The 25,863-nt window shown below is 38.1% G+C and overlaps 1 protein-coding gene across 1 annotated transcript in view; it reads left to right on the plus strand.

Moving 5' to 3' along the window:
- BMT2 (base methyltransferase of 25S rRNA 2 homolog) overlaps nt 1-25,863 on the plus strand; it is a 126,488-nt gene that overhangs the window by 78,985 nt on the left and 21,640 nt on the right. The window contains 1 exon segment of the mRNA XM_062208953.1: nt 25,056-25,170. Within this exon segment, the coding sequence (XP_062064937.1) occupies nt 25,056-25,170 (115 nt within the window).

The raw sequence follows: 25,863 nt of genomic DNA on the forward strand, positions 1-25,863 counted from the left end.
CCCCCCCCCAACTCTGTGTTGCAGTCCTAACTCTGGTCCTTCAGAATGTGTTGTATTTAGGGCCTTTAAAGAGATGGTTGGGTTAAGGAGAGGCCCTTATCCAACATGACTGGTGCCCTTCGGAGGAGATGAGGATGCAGGCACAGTGGGCAGGCCTCATGAACAAGATGGCATCCCTGCCAGCAACCTTGATCTTACACTTCCTAGTTCCAGAACTGCAACAAAATGAGTATTTAAGCCAGTTAGTGTGGCATTTTTGTTGAAGCAGCCCTGGCAAACCAATGCAGCAGCCCATTCCTTAATAAAGAACTGCAAGGGGGCCGGTACCGTGGCCTAGCGGGTAAAGCCGCTGCCTGCAGTGCCGGTATCCCATATGGGTGCCAGTTTGAGTCCCGTCTGCCCCACTTCCGATCCAGCTCTCTGCTATGGCCTGGGAAAGCAGTAGAAGATGGCCAAGTCCTTGGGCCTCTGCACCCGTGTGTGAGACCCTTAGGAGGCTCCTGGCTTCCGATCGGCACAACTCCAGCCATTGTGGCCATCTGGGGAGTGAATCAGCGGATGGAACATGTCTCTCTGCCTTTCTGTAACTCTGCCTTTCAAATAAATAAATAAAATCTTTTAGAAAAAGAAAGAAAAAAAGAAGTAAACTGTGGACATACAGTACAGTCGCATTAATTTGAAAGTCATGATTAATTCCTCATTAAAATTTATTGCTGTAATTTAAAAAATGATTTTTAAGCAAATATATAGTATCTACAATATTAGTTAAATTTGTAAATATTTAACAATGAGGATTTTATTTTTTAAAGATTTATTTATTTGAAAGATTAATAGAAAGATCTTCCATTGCTGGTTCTCTACTCAAATGGTTACAACAGCTGGAGTTGGTTCAGGCTGAAGCTAGGAGCTTCATCCACTTCTCCCAAATAGGTGGCAGGGGCCCAAACACTTGGCTCATCTTCCACTGCTTTTCTCAGGCACATTAGCAGGGTGCTGTATTGGAAGTAGAGCAGGTGGGCCATGAAATGGTGCACATATGGATGCCGGCATTGCAGGTGATGGCTTAATCCTCTACACTGCAACACTGACTCCTAAATGGGAACTTTTCTTGAAATTATTTTAAGAAGCATTATAGACATTTATAAAACATTCTATAATGATTTTATTGTTGCTGACATTTGCTTATATGTTTTTACATTGTTGCTTTCAAGGTATATATTCTATTTTCTTTTTTAAAATATTTGAAAGGCAGAGTGAGAGAGATCTGTCTGCTGGTTCACTTTTCAGATCTCCATAACAGCTGGGGATGGGCCAGTCAAAAGCCAGGAGCCTATTAGAACTCATTCCAGATCTCTCATGTGGATGGTGGGTAGACAGGAGCAAAGTACTTGAAGGATCAGAAACAGAACCAGGACTTGAACCCAGAGTCTCTATTATGGGAAGCTGGTGTGCTAACCACTGGGCCAAATACCTGCCCCAACTATTTTCTGTTCTCACTATCAGGGTATATATATTCTATATCTACTGTGGTTTTTATATCTACTTTTAGTAGTTGTATAATAATTTATTAAGTTCATGTTGGATATATATATATATATATTTTGACAGGCAGAGTGGACAGTGAGAGAGAGAGAGAGACAGAAAGGTCTTCCTTTGCTGTTGGTTCACCCTCCAATGGCGACTGGCGCGCTGCGGCCGGCGCACCGCGCCGATATGTTATCCTTAATATAAAATTTAGTTACATTGCAAGCCAAAGGATATTTGTGTTCTTACTAAACACTTCCATTTTGTTTTATAAAAGGTTCCCACAAGTAGTATTTAGATTGTATAACATAAAAGGTGGCCATTCACCTGACAGATATATATGAACTTAAATGAAATTTAGTAGTCTTGCCTATTGATCTAGCCCTGGAGCAGAGAAAATGCTTTCATTCATAAATTAGTCCCCACATAGTCAATAGTGTTGCCTCCTCTTTCCTAATCATACTACTGGGCATCCTGGAAGTGACCTCTCCCACCTAGCTACAGCTCTTAAAGCCCAGTGTTTACTTACCTCTTGCTCTTTCCCTGACAAGATGATTGCACTGGGAATGTGATAGAGGTTGCTGGCAGTGTATACACTTCAGATTTCAAGATAAGTGTGAATTTTACACATTTGCACATCTAGACCATTTTTTTGTGAGCTTTTTAAAGCTTCCCTAGGCATTTAGGCTGCTGTACTGCATATGGTTGTTTAGTTTATGCAGTAATGTGCTAACTCTTTTATTTGAATGAGTACCTTTTTTTCTAAATCAGAGACACAGTATAGAACAACATAGCTCTGGAATTTTATTTTAACCTGTGTACAAAGTAGTATTTCGTAATACTCGTGACTTAAAATTTTAGCTGTATATTTGTTGCTTTTTGTTTTTGTGATTCCTACTGTGAGTTAATGTTGGTGACCTTTAGCTTACATTTTTAATATTTCCCTCATTTTCTCACATCATTTTCCCCATTGTTATGTAAAGGTCTAGATTCTGGTCTTCACTTGTTGGTCTTCAATTTCTTCAAATGGTATTACTCTTCTGTTTTTTTGTTTGTTTGTTTTTGCATATTAAGGAGAATAATCCTGCACAGGACCTCTTTAAGTTATACAAGTTTCATGTTTTTCATTTATACAGATTTAGGAACATAATGACATCTCCCACCCATACTCCTCTTCCCTCTCACATTCCCACTCTCAATTTTTACAAAGATCTATTTTAAGTTTAGTTAATGATCATATAGTTAACCCTACACTAAGTAAAAGATTTCAACAAATAGTATGAAGAAAAAGAAAAAAAGGGGGGGGGGGCAGCATGTGGCGTATCAGGTAAAGCTGCCGCCTTCAGTGTTAGCATCCCATTTAGGTGCCAGTTCAAGTCCTGTATGCTCTACTTCCAAGCCAGCTCTCTGCTATGGCCTGGGAAATCAGAAGATGGCCCAAATGCTTGGGCCTCTGCATGGGAGACTAGGAGAAGGCTCCTGGCTTGGGATCGGCACTGCTCTGGCCATTGCAACCAAATGTGGAGTGAACCAGAGGATGGAAGACCTCTCTCTCTCTACCTGTCCTTCCCTCTCTGTGTAACTCTGTTTTTCAAATAAATAAATCTTAAAAAAGCTATTCCTCAACGGAAGAGACAAAGGCTATAAACAATCATAGAATATTACTATGTCGATTTCACTCCAATACATTACATTCAGGTACTCTATTAGTTACCTTGGATAAGGGAAAACAAATGATATCTATTTTTGGGTCTGGCTTATTTCACTAAATATAATGGTTTCCAGTTGTGGCCATTGTGCTGCAGAAGACAGAATCTTTCTTTCCAGATGAGTAGTACTCCATAGTGTGTGTGTGTGTGTGTGTGTATTTGTATCCTATAAGTCTCCAACACTGTTTTTAAGTTTTCTGTGTTTTTTTTTTTTTTTTTGGGGGGGGGGGGAGTGTTGTTACTGAGATTTCCAAGGATTTCTCTTCTAATTCAGATGTCATTTCTTCTGCCTCACCAAGTCAGTTGTTAAGGCTTTCTACCGCATTTATTTTTTATTTTTTATTTTTTACAGGCAGAGTGGATAGAGAGAGAGACAGAGAGAAAGGTCTTCCTTTGCCGTTGGTTCACCCTCCAATGGCCGCCACAGCCAGTGCGCTGCGACCGGTGCACCGTGCTGATCCGATGGCAGGAGCCAGGTGCTTATCCTGGTCTCCCATGGGGTGCAGAGCCCAAGGACTTGGGCCATCCTCCACTGCACTCCCTGGCCACAGCAGAGAGCTGGCCTGGAAGAGGGGCAACCGGGACAGAATCGGTGCCCCGACCGGGACTAGAACCTGGTGTGCCGGCGCCGCAAGGCGGAGGATTAGCCTATTGAGCCGTGGCGCCGGCCTGCATTTTTTATTTGATCTATCGAATTCTTCATTTCTAAATATTTCTCTTTAAAATCTCACTTTAATGGGAAAAATTTTGCTCACATCATACGGTTCTCTTTAGTTCATGGATTTGCTTCTGGTTGCTTTTGAGTGGTCCTATGATTTTTTGAATTCCATTTCTGTCATTACCCCAATCTCTTCATCTTCACATTCTAATATTGAAATTTTGTGTTCCTTTGTGGGGATTAGTGTCATGGTGTCTTCCTTATTCTTGTTTCTTGAATTTCTCTTTTACCCCCTCTGATAGCTTTTATGTTTAAGTTATGTGCCTCTGTGGCTTAATGGGATGTTTGTGCTTTCAGTGACTATCAAGAGGAGTGTGGTGGGTGTGGCCAGGGAGCTCTGGTCAGTTCTCCAGGGTGGGGGGAGTAGCCAAGGTAGATCTCAATGCCCGGGTGTTAGCCCCCAGTGTGTGCTGCTGTATGAACTGCACAAATGATCTGCACAGCCTGAACTGTGAACACAGTGAGCATGTAGAGCCGCTCCTGGTGATTGTCCAGAGACCCAGGTACACCCTGTACCTTTTCATGTAACTACTGAGTCCCCTGGTCTCAGCACACAAGGCTCTCATAGTCGCTGGGTACAGAGGTTTCTGTTTGCCATGTCAGCCTGCCCAGTCAGCAGAGAGGCAGATGTTCCCAGAGATAATTCCACATAGACTTTTTTGATCCTGGGAGGCTGCAGGCACTCCACCATCCTATGTGGTCATCCAGCTACCTCCTAGCAAGGCTCAGTCAGTGAGGACTGTGGGCTGTTCCCTCCTCTAGAATCGCTGGATCACACGGGTACATTAGAGCCACTGGCTGAATGTTGCTCCACCACTGCTGCCAGTTGCTGTGAGTGCACAGTGGCTTGTGCAGCTGCCGCCTAGACCCCAAATGACACCTGCCTTTTCTCAGCCCGGAAGTGGCAGCTCTTGTGGGGAAGTTGGAGCCAGACAAACGTGCCCTGTCTATTTCCAGTGGGTCCACGAACAACTGGTAGTGACTACTAGCCCCCAGGGCTCCAGTCCAGACTCATGCCACGCTCTCCCTCTGGTTATATCACCACAGGTTGCTGTAGTCTGGTCTCACCGCTCCAGCTCTTGACCGCTGCAATTGTGCACTGTGCTCATGTTCATGCTGCGCCTCCACACAGGTCTATGGTGTTGCTCCTGCTCTTGTAGGATTTTCAGTGCGGTTTTCTTGCCAGTTTTCCACGGAAAGTTTACTTCCTACACACCTTTCTTTCACTGTTTTTCCCTAGTCTAGGCATATCAAGTCTACCCCTAATCTGCTATCTTGAGGGATGACTCCACTGTTCTTCTGTTATAAAGTAGATCATTTTCCTTAGACTATTATTGATGCTTATTTTCTTCTCATTCCATTTTATATTTTTATTCAAATCGTTGATTTGTTTGATTTCCTGCTAGTACTTTAAAGGTTTAAAAAAGATGATTTTACAGTTGACCTGATATTTTATTTTCATTTGTCTCTTTAGCACAAACTCTGGGTTCAGCATATTTGGGATTTATATATGACACCATGTCAATTTATCTGAAGTTTATTTTTATAGATCATTTAGAGAATAGACAGTTAAGTTTATATATGTAGCTAAAACTAGGCTATATTCTGCTTCTTTGTTCATGGTTCAGTTTTTATTTTGAATATGCATTAAATTCTGATTTCTTATTGTTCCTTTGTTTTAGTTCAAAAAGAGTCATTTGGGAATCTACTGATTGCAACTGAATTAAAGTATGTAATTAAGTTTGGACAACACTTTCACTTGTTTAGTAATTGTGTACAGAAAGATTTCATGAGATATTCACAATCAAGTTCTTAGCTTTAAGTTCTGTGTCCTTAGAAAATATAAGGAAGTATCCCATTTCTCAGTTGTATGTGAAAATTCTTATCTTTGAATATAACATTTTCAAATACTTAAAAACTATCCTTTATTTTTAACAAAACGTGTCATTGTTAGGTGTACAGAGGCTCATACTGCTAGCTAGTGTTTGCTGCTTTATATCCTTAAATACAATAAACTATATTTTCTTTATAAAGCCTTTAGTTCAAATATTAATTTTTTAACTGCCATTGGGGATTTTTTAAACCAGCTAATCAAAATGGAATTAATGTTAACTGAATTTCCAAAGTGGTTGAATATTTGTAATTTTCAAAGATTTGTTTAGGTATTTGAAAAGCAGAGTGACAGGGAAAGACAGAGAGATCTTCCGTCTTCTGGTTCACTTCCCTAAAATGCTGCCAAAGCCAGGAACCCATCTGGGGCTCTCATGAGGGTGGCAGGGACCTAAGCACTTAGACCATCCTCTGCTGCTTTCCCTGGCACATTATCAGAGAGCTGGATCAGAAGTGGATCAGCCAAGAATAGAACCAGCTTTTGGTATGAGATGCTGACTATTGAAGCAGTAGCTTAACCTGCTGCACCACTACATCAGCCCATGTATGCTTATTTATATTTGTGCCTTTAAAGAAAAAATACAGGGTTCAAAGTGATCTTTAGTAGCAAGAGTGTTTGTAATGTACACATATCCCTAGTGCATAAGTCTCAGTCCTCTTCATTGTCTTTCTCTAACCACAAAAGTAATATTCTGAACAAACTTCCAGAATTATTAGAGTTTATATATGATATGGTAGGTGGATTCTTGTTCCCAAAATTTTCATCCCTTCTTTATTCAGATATTAATCTTTTTCCTTTTTTTTTTGACAGGCAGAGTGGATAGAGAGAGAGAGAGACAGAGAGAAAGGTCTTCCTTTTTGCTGTTGGTTCACCCTCCAATGGCCGCTGTGGCCGGCGCATTGTGCTGATTCGAAGGCAGGAGCCAGGTGCTTCTCCTGGTCTCCCATGTGGGTGTAGGGCCCAAGGACTTGGGCCATCCTCCATTGCCTTCCCGGGCCATAGCAGAGAGCTGGCCTGGAAGAGGGGCAACCGGGATAGAATCCGGCGCCCCAACCAGGACTAGAACCTGGTGTGCTGATGCCACAAGGCGGAGGATTAGCCTGTTATGCCATGGCGCCGGCCTCATATACTAATCTATGCACTGCTGTGAACTAATTCTGCAGATACAGTTAATTAGAATTACTAGCAATTGAGCTTAAAATAAGCGGATTCCCTGGGTAGACCTAATTTTATCACCCGAGACCTTAAAAGCAGAGAACTTCTTCAGATACAGCAGAAGAGGAAGAGAAAGGAAACCATCAGGGAGATTTGAAGCATTGGGAGGATTTGAAGTACTGTTGTTGGTTTTCAAATGCATATGGCCTCTGGAAGCCAAGAAAGACTCCTATCAGATAGCTTATAAGGAAAAAGGGAACCCAGTCCTTCATCTATGCAGAACTGGATTCTCCCACCAACATAAAAGAGGCTTGAATCAGATTATCTGCCCTGGAGTCCCCAGATATGATCTCACGCCCCTTGACATTTTTATGTCAGCCTTATTTGACCTTAAAGCATCCACCAAGGCTACCTGTTCTTTTGAGCTACACAATCAGTGTTGTTAGAAAACTGTGTTTGTTAGGACTGCCACCTGCAGTGTCAGCATCCCATATGGGCACAGGTTCAAGTCTTTGCTGATCTGAGCCACTTCCAATCTAGCTCCTTACTGATTTTTCTGGGAGACCTGGAAGAAGAATTGGCCAAGCTCTGGCCGTTGTGGCCATTTGGGGAGTGAACCAATGAATTGAAGACTCTGTCCTCTCTCTGTACCTCTGCCTTTCAAATGGATAAATAAACCTTTAAAAAAAAGTGTATTTGGGAGAAATTGGTTACACAGTAATAGAAAACTAATGTATATGGTTATTGTTTAACATGAAGAGCTCTATTTATAGTATATTTCCATAGGGTGTTATACACAAACAACTTGTTTCCAAACTGCCACTTCCCTCTGTATTAGGCATAATAAGCATAATTGTTAAATGGCAGACTGCTGAGTCAGACAAGTTTAAAAAAATTTTTTTTAAAATTTTATTTCAAAGGCAAAGTGATAGAGGGAGAGACAGAGAAAGAGATCATCCATCCACTGGTTTTCTTTCCAAATGGCAGCAAATGCCAGGGCTGAGCCAAGCTGAAGTGAGGAAGCTGGAACTTGATGCTGGATTGGAAGCACAGCAGCTGAGACGAACCAGTGCTACAGTACGGTGATGCCAGTATCGCAGGCAAAGGCTTAACCAACACAGGCCCCAAGACAACCTATCTTAATCTAATCAGAAGTCATTTATCAGCTATGTGAACTTGATGTGTTATTTAACTCCCCTAAGCCTCAGTCTCTTCATCCATAAAATGAAAGTAATAGTACATACTCACAAGAAAATTACATTGTGGTTGCAGTAGCTATTTGTCACTGTTAGATGACATTAAAGTGATAATCATGATGATGACAAATCAGGGAATGCTGTCATTAAAGTAGGGATCTGGGCATCTGTACAAACCCACAGCTAAGATCTTTCTCTTAATTCTTTATACCTCCCTCTTTGATCCCTATATACAGAGTTTCTGCATTATATTTAAAGACTATTTCATAAAATATACTTTGGGGAAAAAATACTTAACACCATGAGCCTCCCTGTTCCTTGTGAGAGCTTTTCAAGTATTTTTTGGGAGGCAAATTTTTCAATCCTCTTTGTTTTGTGTATATTATTGCCTTTCATCACCACACTTAATCTCCATTTATTACATTTTTTGGTTGTTATTTAATACCAAGATATGAAGGCAAGTTCTTATCTGGCTCTTACACATTGCAATCAAAACCAATTTTTCATTTTGCTTATTTCCTGTCTTTACAATCAATGTCAGCTTAACTACCATTTCAAAATACCTTGTTATAACCAAAAGATGGTTTTGGAAGAGTAACCACAAAGCAAAAATCAGTGATAGACTTAGCAAAATGATCAGCAAGGAATCAAAACACATTATTATAGAGGATCACTTAACCACTAAGGAAGATTATAAGAGAGTAAGAACAAAAATGCAATTAAAAACTAGAAAATAAGTATCAAAATGCCAGTAGTAAAACTTCAACTATCATTATTTACCATAAATTAAAATACGTTAAAATTCACAGAGTGAAAGAATGGGTTAGAAAAACAAAAGGCCCAGAAGCAGTTCACCTCTAAGGACACAGACTAAAGGGAAAGAACGGAATAAGTGTTTCATACAAACAGAACCCAAAAAAAGCAGAAATAGCCATTCTTCTATCAGATAAAATCTTTTTTTTTTTTTACTGCTTTTGATTTAAAATGTAAGGAAGGTCATTATGTAATGACATAGGGTTCAATTCAGCAAGAGGAAATAATAGTTGTAATACATGTGGACTCAACATTGGAGCACCCAAGTATATAAAGCCAGTACTAATATACATGAAGGGAGAGAGAAACTCCAATACAATATGCGTGACTTTAATACCCCACTTTCAGAAGTGGATAGATATTCAGACAGAAAATCAACAATCAGACCTAAACACCATCTCCAGAACATTCCATTCAGCAGCTGAAGAATGCACATCCTTCTCAATAATACTTGGATCATTCTCTGAGCTATGTTATGTGGTAAACCACAAAACAAGTCTCAGTAATTTTTTTTAAAGAAATCATAAAGTATCTTTTCTGACCACATTGCAATAAAACTGGTGATAACAAGAAAAAAATTGGAAACTACATAAATATATGGACATTAAATATTTTACTCTGGAGCAACCAACAGACCAAGGAAGAAAGCAAGAAATTTAAATCAAGAAATGTCAGAATTTGGTGAATGGAAATGAAAGTACAGCATACCACAACCTAAGGGATATAGCAGAAGTAGTACTGAGAATCTTATAGCAGTAATTGCTTACATCAACATATAGATTTCAAATAAACACTGGCATAGCTCCAGCCACGAGCTCAAAATTAGTAAAGAAAATAAATATGACTCATAAAAAAAGTAAATGAAAAAGACCTAAAAAAATAAGAGGAAAAAAGTGAGTTGAGGTAATAGTTCTTTAAAAAGATAAGCAAAATTGACAAACCTTCAGGTAGGGTAGGAAAAAAGACTTAAAATCATATATGAAAATGGAAAAATTAACAACTGCTACTACAGAAAGAATTGTTAGAAATTATTGTTCAATTAATTTTATACCAATTTAAAAACCTGGAAGAAATGGACAAATTCATGACCATGTATACTTTATCAAGATTGAAGGATTGAGAAATACATAAATATACCAATAACAAGTAATGAGATTGATGGGAGATTTTTAAGTACTGATTCAAAGAAAAGTCCAGAACCAGATGGCTTCACTACTCAATTCTACCAGATATTTAAATAAAAACTAATAGCAACTCTTCTTGAAGTATTCTAAAAAATCAGAGGAAGGAATTATTCAAAACTCATTCTATGAGGCCAGTGTTAATGCTCCTATCAAACCCAGACAAGAACAAATATTGGGTATGAGGGAAAGCTAGAAGCCATTGTCCTTGATAAAAAATAAATGCAGTAGTCTTCAAAAACATACTTGGAAATTAAATCCAGCAGCAGATGAAAGATTTTTTTACCATCAAGTAAGATCTCAAGGGTGCATATAGGTTCAACAAATGCAGATGAATAAATGAAACTGAGAAATCTTCACCAGTCAGAATTTCAGATTTTTGAGGGAAAAATGAAGCATATGAAAATTGCTAGAAATAAGCTAAGAAATGAGGAGTAAGCTAAATTTCTTTGAGTCCAGAGTTTCTGTTTCAACTGTAGGAAAACTTAAAGTTCATGGTGAAAGAAATTTTAAAGTCATGCATATTTTTTTCATACTATGAATGTTTCCATGAAATTTTCTTTTGTTATTTAAAAGTAGTAATCATTTTCTTACTTTATTGATATTCTCTATTTGGTGAGATGTATTTTTTGCATTTTTTAAAGCTTTTGTTTAATGAATGCAAATTTCATAGGGTACAACTTTAAGAATATAGTGGTTCTCTCCCTCCCCCATACTCACCCTCCCACTCTTCATTAAGATTCACTTTTTTTTTGTTTTTTTGACAGGCAGAGTGGACAGTGAGAGACAGAGAGAAAGGTCTTCCTTTTTCTGTTGGTTCACCCCCCAGTGACTGCTGCGGCCGGTGCACTGTGCTGATCCGAAGCCAGGAGCCAGGTGCTTCTTCCTGGTCTCCCATGTGGGTGCAGGGCCCAGGCACTTGGGCCATCCTCCACTGCACTCCCAGGCCACAGCAGAGAGCTGGACAGGAAGAGGGGCAACCGGGAAAGAATCCGGCGCCCCAACCGGGACTAGAATCCGGTGTAATTCTTATCATACAGATCTTTGACCTCCTTGGTTAAATTTATTCCAAGGTATTTGGGTTTTTTTTTTGTTTTGTTTTGTTTTTTTTTTTTTTTTTGTAGCTATTGTGAATGGGATTGATCTGAGAAGTTCTTTCTCAGCTGTGGCATTGTCTGTGTATACAAAGCCTGTTGATTTTTGTGTATTGGCTGTATATCCTGCTACTTTACTAAACTCCTCTATGAATCTCAATAGTCTCTTAGGTCCCCTATATATAGAATCATGTCATCTGCAAATCAGGATAGTTTGACTTCCTCCTTCCCAATTTGTATCCCTTTAATTTCTTTTTCTTGCCTCATGGCTCTGGCTAAAATTTCCAGGACTATATTGAATAGCAGTGATGAGAGTGGGCATCCCTGTCTGCTACCAGATCTCAGTGGAAATACTTCCAGCTTTTCTGCCATTCAATGTGATGCTGGCCATAGCTTTGTTGTAAATTGCCTTGATTTTTTTGAGGACTGTTCCTTCGATACCCAATTTACTTAGAGTTTTCATCATGAAAGGGTGTTGTATTTTATCAAATGCTTTCTCTGTATCTATTGAGATAATCATATGGTTTTTGTTCTTTAATTTGTTAATGTGATGTATCACATTGATTGATTGATTTGCAAATGTTAAAACATCCCTGCATACCTGGGATAAATTCCACTTGGTGCAGGTGAATGATCTTTCTGATGTGATGTTGAGTTTAAATATTTATATAAATAATAAATATAATTTTTTTCTCAGAAAAATGTTAGACAGTTGCTAAAATGGGAAAATGGTAATAGTTTAATTTTATTCACATATGTATTAGGAGTTTAAACTATTTTGTTGGCAGAAAATTTCTAGATTGTTCTATTCCAGAAATAACATAAGTGGCTTATAAAACAAAATACAGTATTAAAAGCATGAAAAATATTGTGAATGAGGAAGATAAAATGTATGAATAGTATGGAATCATAGGATTATTAATATAAACAGTACCTACAGAGGGTTCCTATATTCTTCTTAAAAGTGACCCAGCTATAAAGGAAGTCGTTTCTTCTTTCAAAATAATTTTTTTTCCATTTGAGGTCTTTTACTATGTGAAATAAGGTTGTCTAGGTTTAGGTCATTTGACAGTTCATCAGGAGGTCCATGAATTACAACAAGAACAAAATCATTTCTCCTTAAAATTTAGCATTTCCTTATGTTATGAATGGAGGTAGCAAAATCTAATATCTATGGTTGTCACAGAAATTACAGATAAAGTGGAAAGAAACTAGATTTTAATCAAAATCTATAAACTCCATCAAAAGTAAATGACCTAAATATTCCAATTAAAAGATTTTCAGACTGGATTTAAGAATCTGATTTATGCTGCTTATGAGAAATATATTCAAAACATCAGGATTAGAAAGATTATTATTGGCAAAACAAGAGACATTTTTCCATAATAATAAGAAAATATAACAATTTGAAATTTGTACCTCATGGTATAGCATACATAGATAGTGAATATAAGTGTAGTGGTTATATTATTCTTAAAAGTTTCATAGAGATTTGAAATTTATTTTTGTTTTATCCATATTCACATTTATGTGTGTGTGGCTGAGTGGGTAAAAATTCACAGGCAAATCCTCTCATTTGGGGAAGATTTTCCAATGTTTGATAAATCTCAAATCTCTGGCAAAATTCTAAAAAATAGTAAAACCAGTAACCCTATATGTTCATCACCAGTGACGTTACTGTTGATCTTTTCACTAAGATGTTATAACCAGATTTCCCAATTGTAATAATACCTTTAATCTGTATTTTATGGAGTTATACATGAAGACCAAGTGAATTTCCTATATTGTTTTAATACTTTTTTAATGGTTTAGTCTGAGTCAAGTTTTTTGAATATTACAGTGGTTGGAAAAGGACATTTTTTCTATTTCTGTCTTGCTTAAATATATATTGGTTGGCATTCGTCTATAAAGAATTTTCCTTCTTCCCCCTTTCTGTAATTTTTTGAAAATCCAGACTGATTTTTCTCAATTCAAAGTATTATAGTTCATTCCTTTCATTATTCATTTTATGCTAAAATCATCCCTATTTGGCTAGTTGAAGCTCCTATAAGCTAGCTTTTTTGATGTTTTCTTGTGTCCCTGTTAGTTTTTTTGAGTATTAATTTATAATAATATTATCCAGACTCACCTTGTATTTTTGGTGCTTCAACCCTGGAATAAGCCATTTCATTAAGAAGTACACGTTCCCGGATGGGCATTTGGTGCCGCAAACAATTATATTCCATATTTGAATGCCTGGTTTCAGATCCTGCCTCTGCTTCTGATCCCAGCTTCCTGCTAATGGGCACCCAGAGAGGCAGGAAATCATGGTTCAAGTACTTGGATCCCTGTCACCCACTTGGAAAACCTGATTGAGTTTTTGGTTCTGGACTTCAGCCTTGCCAGTCCTGGCTATTGCAGACATTTGGAGAGTGAATCAAAATGAAGTTCTCTCTGCCTTTAAAAATTTTGAATTTCTAAAGATGTGACCAAAATTCTTGAAAAGAGATAGTTGGTTTTATTTAGTGAAGCTGTGGTTTTAAAAACTAAATTTTAGTGAGAGCGGCAAGATGGCGGAATAGGAAGGGAGCACACTATTAGTCCGGGGGAGAAACAGGTTAACAAAAGTGGAGATACTGCAGGGTCAAGGAAGAGTAGAGGAAGAAACAGCAGAGGAAACTCTTCCGGAACTAGTGATTCACAGTGGACCTGCGTGGAGAGCGTGGGAGCCCAAGTTCGGGACACCAGCGGCAGACTCAACACACCAGCGCTGGAACGCGAGGTGAGCCAAACCTCAGTAGCCCGAGACACCAGCAGGCAAGCAAAAAGAGGAGACTAGAGGGAACGAGGCTTGAAACTCTGTGGGGAAAAGTTCACCAGGCTAACTAGAAGAGAGAGAAGAAAAAAAAAAAAAAGTGACCAATACAGACACGAGTTTCTCTCTCTCTGCTCACCCCTCAAAGGCGAGCAAGACAAAGAGCAGGCGCCATTTTGACATACGTCATAAGCAGGGCGACCTCAGGTCTGCACTGGCCCTGAGCCTAGCAGAAAAACCTGACTCTGGGGGGAGGGGTGAAATAACAGGAGATTAGCATCTAACTTGGCAACCCAGTGGGAGACTGCAGGAGAATTGGAGCCCACACCGAGGGCAGCAGAGATTCCCTGTGTGGTCCGTGGGAAAGAGCTTCCAATCTCTGGCTCCTGTGGGTATATCATTTGCCTGCTAACTACCTCCAATTACGTTCAGCTGTGTGGAATTACTTCCCTTTTGAATCAAAAAAAGAAAGAGATTTACAACAACTAACCTGGGAGTGTCATCTTTGACACACCCTCAACCCTGAGGAACCAAACACAGCTCTCAGTCCACACTCTTCTCAAGCCTCTAAGGCTCCACCGAAAGAAGACAGTCCACTTAATATAGAGCCATAGTGTAACAAGAAAAAACACCACAGTGAAGAAACCAAATATCTCCAACATGCCAAACAACAAACGCAAAAACCGAGGTAACAAGAACAAGGAAGAAACTATGATGCCCCCAAATGAAAAAGACACCCCAATTCAAGATTATGAAGATGATGAGATAGAAGAAATGCAAGAAGCAGATCTCAAAAAATTGACAAGAACATTAAGAAGTTCTCAAAAACAAATTCTTGAACTACAGAAATCCTTAATGGACAAGATAGAAAATCTCTCTCGTGAAAATGAAATATTAAGGAGGAATCAAAATGAAATGAAACAACTAGTGGAACAAGAAGCTGAGATAGTGATGAGAAATCATAATGAAATGAAGAATTCAATAGATCAAATGACAAACACATTAGAGAGCCTTAAAAACAGAATGGGCGAAGCAGAAGAGAGAATATCAGACTTAGAAGACAGAGAACAGGAAAGGAAACAGGCAAACCAAAGAAAAGAAGAAGAAATTAGAAATCTAAAAAATATTGTCGGGAATCAACAGGATACTATTAAAAAACCCAACATTCGGGTTCTAGGAGTTCCTGAAGGCATGGAGAGGGAGAAAGGATTAGAAGGCATTTTCGGTGAGATACTAGCAGAAAATTTCCCAGGTTTGGAGAAGGACAGAGGCATCTTAGTACAGGAAGCTTATAGAACCCCTAGTAAACTTGACCAAAAGAGATCCTCACCATGACATATTGTAATCAAACTCACCACAGTGAAACATAAAGAAAAGATCCTAAAATGTGCAAGAGAGAAATGTCAGATTACTCTTAGAGGATCTCCAATTAGACTCACAGCAGACTTCTCATCAGAAACCCTACAAGCTAGAAGGGAATGGCGAGACATAGCCCAGGTACTAAGAGAGAAAAACTGCCAGCCCAGAATATTATATCCTGCAAAGCTCTCATTTGTGAATGAAGGTGACATTAAGACTTTTCATAGCAAACAGAAACTGAAAGAATTTGTTGCCACTCATCCTGCCCTGCAAAAGATGCTTAAAGATGTGTTACACACAGAAACACAGAAACATGGTCACCAATATGAAAGAAGGTAAAGGAAGGAAACCTCACAGCAAAAGATCACAGGAAGCTCAATTTCTCTTTGACATAGAATTAAACTGATGCTCTGTTAAAGCAATGTGTTAAAGTAATCTACTATGTTCTCTTGATGTCTGTTAAATTCTAATTGTCCAAAAACAGCTGAATTTTTATTAAGAGCTATGGGTTATTTAAATATGTGCTTATTTTCAAAGACTTGAATAATCACCTGTAACAATGATCAAATTTGGTCTGTATTATGTCATGATTTTAAGGAATCTTATTTCAACCAGATATTTTGGATTTTGAGCCTTCTTAGCATTCTTGACAGGCATTCAAAAAATCAAAGTTTCAAACAATCTGGTCTCTAAAATTTCCAGTAAATCTTGGACTTTGGTTTTTCCAGTTTGGGCCCAACGGAAAAAAATCGAAGGACCTATGTCTCTCATCTTATAGAGACACCAACTAATCAGTCTATTTGGAGTATATTAGAAGGACTGTCAAGATGTGATGTGGTACCAGACTTTAAGTTTCTATAATGGAAAATGCTATTAATACAAATGTTTGTGAATTAAAAAGTCTAATGATCTTGTGTTACTAGACATGATAGTTATCTTAATGAGAAAGCCCCAGAGGCCTAAAAGGTTAAATACTTGTCAAATCCTACAGGTGCTTTCAAAAATACTGTGAAGTAAGCAAGTGCCTCTTGTTGGTTGATGAGTTTATAATTTTAAACATGGCGACTTAAAGTCTTTTGTCATCCACAGTTATATATGATTTGCTGCTCATAAAACGAAAGCGTTGTTGGTTCTGTGTTTAGCTGTCCTCCTATAGGTTCCTATGGACTTTTTCCAGCCACTTCTATTGTATTCAGTACTTTGGGATGGCTCTGTAAACAGATGAAGCCAATAATGTATTAACAGTACCAACGGAGAGAAAGTATGGTTAACTGAGGTTACTAAAAAGAAAAAGCAATTCAAATCAATTGGCAATCTACAAAAAGAGTTAAAGATTTTAAAAGCTATTATTAAAATTGCTATATTGGTCTACTATGCTATGTTATATGTGTGTACATATTGTATGTCCACATGGGGAAATTTTATTAAGAGTTTTATTTTAAATGGCTTATAGATAAGATTATCCATAAATTACAGCTGCTAAAATCAATCAAAGATACATTTTAATTTGTGTGACCTGAATCTGTGTATCATATGTTTTAAACGTGTTGGTAGAAAGAAACTAAAAACATTTTAGATGGTTGTGCTTAAGTTTACTGGTTAAACAAACTACACCATGTTAGATATTTAAGAGGTGTTTTCAAATACATGATTCTTAAAATTTATAGAAGGCATTGGACCTTCTGGTAAATGTTTTCTTAAGTTGTTATCTAATGGTTGAAACGGTTTGCTAAGTATTCATGTAATATTGCTATTGTCAGCAAGCGATCTAGGACTTGCTCCCTCATTTCTGTATTCTAAGCCCAACTTGTTCTTTCATTTCTCTATTCTCTTCAAGGTAGGAAACTAATTCTATTATGAAGGAATCTGTAGGACGCACAATTTAATCTTTAGACCTTATAAAAGAGATGGCTAACATTTTTCTGTAATAGCATAGCCAAAATAAGAACTTAAATAATAATCTCATAGCTAGATTCACTTCGCCATCAACGAAGTAAGAAGTAGAAAAAACCTCCCTTTCAGACCAAAGGGAAAAAAAGTTTTAAAGTGAGAATATAATTTTCCTCACGGGCATTGTCTACCTTAGAAAAACTACTACAGAACATGCCTGTGACTAGAGACTTGTAGTTCAGGCCACCGAAGATTAGAGATGGGACATGGGCACTCCCTTGACTTGCATCCTCTGGTCTGCTTTAACAAAAACCAGGAGGAAAAGAAAGCTAGGCATCAGAAGCAATGGGTGGCAGGCCTATTAATGGCTGATCTGTACAGTGATCTGCCCTCAAGGAGACCCAACAGGCCAGTCCACTGCAGTGGCTTTCAATGTGGTAAGCCTGGGCTTCAGCAGAAGTCAGCTTGTGAAGAGCCCTGGCAGCTCTGCCAAGAGTTGGATCACTGGAAATGGACCTGCCCTGGAGTCGAAGGATGCCCAGGTCAGAGCCACAGATCTTATTGGCTCTAAGCTGAAAAGCCCTTCACTCAGCCCAACTTCCAAAGTGACCACTGCAGCTGAGGGGATGGTCAAGTAGGGTCAGCAACATTGCAGGCAGAACTGTAAATTTCTTGTTAGAGATGCCCCCTGCCTTTACCTGGCCAGCTCTCCTCCCAGGCCAGCCAAGTAATGAAAGTCAACAGAGTGCCTTCCCCTAGGAGGTTCACACCTCCCTTAGGATATACCCCATGTGAAGAGATAGATAGGTCTGGGCCTCTTAACTTACAAGGCCTAAAGCCCACCAGATTATTATCAAGCCCCTTCTGTCAGGTTCTATTTGCCTCTCAATCAGAGAACTTAATTGTAGTTTAGACAGCACCTTTCTTAGCTCCTCTAATAATGACTCTGCCCTTTGTTCTAGACCCTGTCTAGCACACTTGTGCCTCATTCCTTTGTAATCATAACCTCTACCACCAATGGCTCTACTCCCAACCTGTGTGTACTGATGGTCCTCTTCCCCACTTAATGCTGTATAATTGTTCAAACCTGGTAAATGCCACTCTTAGGAGCATTGGTTACTATCCTCACTCTGTCTTTTATGACCTTGTCTAAATATGATCAGAGTCGGCAAACTTGGAAGGCTTCCATAGCCTTGGCAACTCATGACGACAGCCTAGGGTGGTTACTGGCGCCATAAACTAGAGTGTCAATTTGTTGGGTCAACAACAGGAGCCACTGTGCACTTGCTCCTCATGTGGGATCTCTGTCCTTAATGTGCTGTACATTTTGATTTAATGCTATAACTAGTACTCAAACAGTATGTTTCACTTTGTGTTTCTATGTGGGTGCAAACTGTTGGAATCTTTATATACAGAAGATCAATTTAGTATAAAGAGAATTGAAAATAAATCTTGATGCAAATGGAAAGGGAGAGGGAGCGGGAGAGGGGAGGGTTGCGGGTGGGAAGGAAGTTATGGGAGGGGGAAGCCATTGTAATCCATAAGTTGAACACTGGAAATTTATATTCATTAAATAAAAGTTAAAAAAAAAAGCTAAATTTTAGAATACTCATAGCTACAAAGACGTTATTGCTTCTAAATCCTTTCATATGAACCTCTGTTCTAGACCATTATTATAGGGTTCTTCCTCCTCTCCTCCCTTCTTCATTTTCATCTCCCAGAAACTTAGTTTATTTGTTGATTTCCTCAGCCCTTCCATACACATTTAATAATTTCAAAATGGCTACATTAGTACCACATCACAGACTTGAAGGTAGTTTGGAAAGTTTCTGGGAAAATTGAATTAAGTTATTTTGAGATTCATGCAGTTGTTTTTGATATGTCTCTGGACTTTATAAAAGTTTTTGAAATCCATGCATATGAAAGGTCTTCATAAAGTAAATATCTTTTAATTCCATTTTTCATTAGCAAAAGTTCATGAATCACCCTGATGCTAAGTAGTATTCGGGATTTCTTTGCAATTCTTTGAGATATTGTTAAACTCACTAATTTCTGAACATAGTATTCTATCTTACATGATATTTTATATATTGCTAGTTCACAACTTACTCTATTGGGCTGTATTTTTTTCTCATCTTAATATCTTACATATTCAAAACATAAAATGTAAATTTTCTAAAGTCAGAACTATAGTGAAAGTTGTACTCAGATATTCCATGCCTTCCTTAAAGCATTCACTTTGCAAGTTTTCTGAAATTTCATTAGTTTCTGTTTTAGCTTCCTTGATTTGTTTTTGCAAAAACAAACAAATGAAAATGAGAATTACTTGAAATTTTCAGAGATCATTATTACTTTGTTTTTAAAATATTGGCAAGTTTTTTATTTGAGAGGCAGAGAGAAAAAGGAATTCGACAAATAGAGAACTCCCAAAATACCCACAATAGCTGTGGCTGGACCAGGGCAGAAGCTAGGAGCTGGGAACACAATCCAGATCTCCCATAAGAATAGCCAAAAACCCTCCCAGGATCTGCATTAGCAAGAAACAAGTTAGGAGCCAGAATTGGGAATGGAACCATGTACTCCAGCGTACAATGCAGGCATGTAATTTCTAGACTAAAAATGTTTAGGAGCAGGTGCTCAACAAACCTTTCTCAATTGTTGAGATAATATTGTTCCAAAAAATGGAAGAAAGTATAAAATATTTGAATAACGTGATAACATAAATACAGATGCAAACTCATACACACTTATCACTCATGGATACCGTATGTGTGAATTCACCTTCTTGCTGAAATTTATTTACAACTCCGGAATCAAGGCTTGTGGCCCTGTCCACAGAGGCAGCATTATGATAAATTTGAGTCACCCTGGACACACCTTCCCAGCCAAGGTCAAACAAGCCAAGCTTCAGCTTCCTTTTCTCAGCTGTCATATGTAACTGTCCTTTTATAGTGACATTTATGTATAATACCAGGTTTTTTTTTTCCATTTTCATGCTTTTTACTGTTGATTTTGCTTTTTAAATGACCTCAAAGCATGTTGTTGAAGTCCAGTATCCTAAGCATAAGAAGTCTGTCTTGTTACACTTTACAGAAAATACGTTACTTAACCTTCAGGTATGAGTTATAATACTATTGGCCATAAGTTCAGTGTTAGTGAATCAACAATATATATTATAATAAAATGTCTTTAGATTAACATATATCCTGGATATGTTTCTGTTTAGTTATAAAAATGTGACCAAAGATATAACCCCATACTTCTCCTAGGAACCTGCTTCAGCGTTTACAGTAACTATAAAATATAACTACCACAAATAGCATGAATTGACTACCTATAAACACAAAATATATATTATAGTGTATATGAGACAGGTCCTTTAATGTAGAAAAGAGAGTATATCAGAACCAGATTTGGTCTTCCCCAAGAATTCAAGGTTGATTTAACACTGTCAAATTAACGAATGATCTCTACCACATAAAGCAGATGTGTATTTCAATAGATATACAGAATTCATTTGATAAAGCAGAGAGCTAGCCTGGAAGAGGGGCAACCGGGACAGAATCCGGCACCCCAACCGGGACTAGAACCTGTTGTGCTGGCGCCGCAAGGCGGAGGATTAGCCTAGTGAGCCAGGGCGGCAGCTCAATATACATTTGTTTTAAAACTAAAAATAAACCAAAATCCTACCTAAGCATTAAACGAATTTGTTCATCTTTATCAAAAACTACAACAATCATTATATTTAATGGTAAAACACTAGAATGTTCCTTCTGAGATGGAGATAGCAGTGCCAACCTGTGTACTTCTATACCAGAAGTTCTGAGCAGAACAATAAGATGGGGGGTGGGGAGTTGGTTGGTGGGTAGGCAGGAAAGGAAGAAATAGGTAAATTTTTGAGTTAAAGGATATATTCTAGAACTGCTGGATGTAAAAAAATCAATGCATGAAAATCACATTTTAAATAACAGTAAGGTTTATCTAAGGGGGTGAGAAAGGTAACATTAGTAGTCTCAAAAACTGAGATACCAAGATAAATCCAACAAAAAATATGTGAGATCATGGCCGGCGCCGCGGCTCACTAGGCTAATCCTCTGCCTTGCGGCGCCGGCACACCGGGTTCTAGTCCCGGTTGGGGCACCGATCCTGTCCCGGTTGCCCCTCTTCCAGGCCAGCTCTCTGCTGTGGCCAGAGAGTGCAGTGGAGGATGGCCCAAGTGCTTGGGCCCTGCACCCCATGGGAGACCAAGAGAAGCACCTGGCTTCTGCCATCAGATTGGCACGGTGCGCCGGCCCCTACCGTGGCGGCCATTGGAGGGTGAACCAACGCAAAAAGGAGGACCTTTCTCTCTGTCTCTCTCTCACTGTCCACTCTGCCTGTCCAAAAAAAAAAAAAAAAAAAAAATATGTGAGATCTTTCTCAGAGAAAATGCTGAAGCTACTGGAATCAAACAAAAATATTGAATTTTTAAATTCAAAGAAAAAAAAAGTGTTCCATAATGTAAAAATAATTCTTCCCGGGGCCATGTTGTGGTGTAGCAGGTAAAGACACTGCCTGTAGCGCCAGCTTCGTATATGGATGCCAGTTCAAATCCTGGCTGCTCCACTTCAGATCCACTTTCCTGCTAATGTGCCTGGGAAAGTAACTGATGATGACTCAAGAGCTTGGGCCCTTGCACCCACTTGGGAGACTGGCAAGAAGCTCCTGGATTCAGCCTGGCCCCACTTAGTCTGTTGCGTTGCAGCCATTTGGGGAATGAACCAGGGGGTGGAAAATTTCTCTCTGTTTCTCCCTCTCTTTTTCAAAAATAAAATAAATCTTTATAAAAAATAATTCTTCACAAACCGTAAGTCCCTGTGGGATGTGTTATGTATAGATACCACTATACAGGAATGAAAATGAATTATAGAAGCACAGATAACTTTCAAAAACAAATGTGTGCTGTAAAGCCAAACTACTATTTAGGCTGTGGAAAAAAGTCAAGAAAATGGTTATCACTACAATTAGGGTAATAGCTATAGAAAGAGGTGAGGGGTGTCATCAGGGAGAGTCATTCTTAAGCCTGTAGGCAATGTTTTACTTCTTGAGCTGGGTGATAATTACTTGACTATTCACTATGTGACTATGCTTTAAACTGAACATCTATATTTTACACAAATAGAAAAGTAAGTAGCTCAACCAAAGAAGTTGAAATGTATATTAATGAGTATATTAATGAGTATATTAATGAGTATTGATATAAATTAGCTAATCTGTGATATAAGGTTATTGGTAATTGTACCATTATGCTGAATTAACTTGAAGGATTCTGAATACTTCTTCCAGGTAGAAAATTCAACTTGCAAGAAGCATATTTTGAGAATATCATAAATTTATTATTACTTAGTTTACTAGAATCTTTAGTATAGGATTGGAGTGGCAGAAATTCTTCTTTTACTGTGCACAGGAAGATGATTAGTTTTCATCTATAACATAATAATCATTAACAGTAACATCTACCATTTTGTGCACACTATCAACCAGGAGCATTGAGTCAGGAATTGACTCAATTTTGTCGTTTAATACTAAGAACAAACTTCAGTGTAAAGGCACCATTATTAGGTGCCTTGTTATTAGGTATCAATATTAGGGACAGAGGGCCGGCGCCGTGGCTCAACAGGCTAATCCTCCGCCTTGCGGCGCCGGCACACCGGGTTCTAGTCCCGGTCGGGGCACCGATCCTGTCCCGGTTGCCCCTCTTCCAGGCCAGCTCTCTGCTGTGGCCAGGGAGTGCAGTGGAGGATGGCCCAAGTGTTTGGGCTCTGCACCCCATGGGAGACCAGGAGAAGCACCTGGCTCCTGCCATCGGAACAGCGCGGTGCGCCGGCCGCAGCGCGCTACCGCGGCGGCCATTGGAGGGTGAACCAACGGCAAAAGGAAGACCTTTCTCTCTGTCTCTCTCTCACTGTCCACTCTGCCTGTCAATAAAAAAAAATATATATATATATATATATATATATTAGGGACAGAATCAGTGTTCGGTCTTTAGTTTTTCTGATTCCAGAACTCTTGTTACATATAGCATTGATTGAGGATTAAAATGATGATCTAGTGGTATATATCATATTATATATTATAGAGTCTCTTTTGTTCTAACCGGTTGTGATGTTAGTATTCAACTCTACATTCTTTCAACAGCAGTGTCAGATCCATGCCAGCCATCATTTCTCTGGCTCCAGATAGGAGCAGCTTGTAACCAATGGGGCAAGTTTGCTGGCTTCTTTCTTCCTTGGAACTATTATGTGATTTCAGGAACCACTAAACTTAATTCAACTTTTACAAATGATTATTGTTTATAGGAATCACACAGTTTACATAGTAATCTGCTTTCAGATTATCTGCCATACATAAAATTACATCTGTGCCCCAGAAGCAGCTATTTTCACTGGGAGAGTAGTTATTCCTTGCGAAAACTCACACTCATCTGATGTCTTAGTCAAAATTAATCATTTGTTTTATAGAGAAAAATCAAAACTAAATGTAAAATTACTACTGATATTTTCATATCCTCAGATGAGTCCTCAAATTGATTTTATTGGCAAGAATCTTTCATTGGCCCTTATTTTATGGTACTATAAAATGCTGTATACTTTATTAGGGAGATCCTTTATAGTTGGCTTATAATAAAACTGTAATTGTACTTATTTCCATAAAATGTTAGGATATTAAGGTCCTGATTAAAAATATAACCTTCATTTATTGTGTTTCTTCTCTGAAAAAATCCTCAGATTGTTTTGATTTTCATTGCCTTTTTCATGAGCTTACACTATTATCTGTAGTTTAACACCTCTTTAAGGAAAAATGCTAGCTTATGCATGAGGGCGAAAAGCTGAACAGGCTCTCCACTCCTTAAAGTATGCAAGATTCTATTTCTAATATGTAGTAATGAATTGTTAAAACTATTTTATAGTTTTATTTTAACATCAATTGAAATGGCATATGTCTGAAGTCAACATAACCATGTTTTTATTTTTGCTTTATTGTTTGTTCATTAGGACTACCAACTTGGGACAAAATTCACTGTTTTCTTCTATCTGTACTTGTTGCTATGTTTAGTCTCATTTTGACTAAATTTGCTATGTTTTTCAATTGTCAGGCACGAGGAAAGCACTGGACACAATTAGAAATTTTCATAACTTACAGAATACTACTGTTTATGGTGTTTTCTCTTTTGTCCTTTTAAATCACTGAACAAATTATTGTTGCTTCCAAAGGTTATAATGTAGTCTGAGAATCTGTACAGGAAGAAAAATTTTCATAAAAAAACTGTCATTTACCTTTTCTACCTCTCATTCTGTCATGAACATAGGATCACGTTTTCCAGAGACTACATGTTAGGTGATACCTGCAGCAGGTGAACACAAAAGCAGATATTAGAATCATTGGTCTTTTACTAAGCCAGACTTTAAAAAAACTTGAAAAAAATTATAAAACAAAGTCTCACTTCTTATCCTTTTTCCAAATCTAGCATTGTAAAAATATTCTTAAAAGCTTTCCATGTTAACGTGAAGTATGGTAATTATTGATAAAAACCAATACAAAGCTGTATGGCATCCTCAGTAATTTTTAAATATTTAAAGGGGCCCTGAGATCAAAAAGTTAAAGAGCTAGTAACTTACCTGACCTTTTTTATTTTCAAGTATTTGAGATTTTTCTTTATTGCCTTTTATAACCTAAAATTCCTGTTTGCAGGTTGCTACAAGCCTCAGGAAAGATCAGATTACTTGATGTTGGCAGCTGCTTTAACCCATTTTTGAAGTTTGAAGAATTTTTAACTGTTGGCATAGACATTGTACCTGCTGTAGAGGTATGCAAAGTTTTGTTTTCATACTTGAATATTAGCGTATATATATTTACAAAGGAAAAGGACTGTCCTATGTGCCTTAAAGAGCAAATACATTTCCTATGTACTAGATGAGATTATTTACTTCAAAAAAAAAAAAAGTATGTGAAAATTTGAGCATTTAGTTAACCAATAGTAATATGACCATTACCGTGTTTGTATTTGTTTTGTTCTGTGTTCATCTAAATAACTAAAATTTGGGACTATGCTATAATGAAACCATTATGATCCAGAAACTTGCATGGATTGCAAAGAATCCAGATGGCTTCAGTGTTGTGTTTTGTTTGATTTGGATTTTTCTTTTACTGTCTCTTTCTGAAATGTACAGTGTTGTAGACATATTATAGAATCAGTAGAAAGAGACAAGGCCAAGAACTGTATTAAATGCACCTATATATACTTGAGTAGGTTAAAAATATTTAACTGATATAAACTGTTACTCTACATTTACTAGAGAATTTCAAGAGTAAGCATCCATCTAGCACTTGGCCTTGCACATTATGGGTCCTTAGTAAATGACATTGTCTTTCCCTTTGATAATATTCCAATAAGTCAGTTATTGTGATGCTGTCAGTTCAGTGAAGCAGAATCACCTCAATCCTTACCAGTTTTTTTTTTTTAATCCTGTTCATACAATTCCAAGAGTTTATGTTAAGG

This window comes from Lepus europaeus, chromosome 1, assembly GCF_033115175.1.
Source record: "Lepus europaeus isolate LE1 chromosome 1, mLepTim1.pri, whole genome shotgun sequence".
Taxonomy (NCBI): Eukaryota; Metazoa; Chordata; class Mammalia; order Lagomorpha; family Leporidae; genus Lepus; species Lepus europaeus.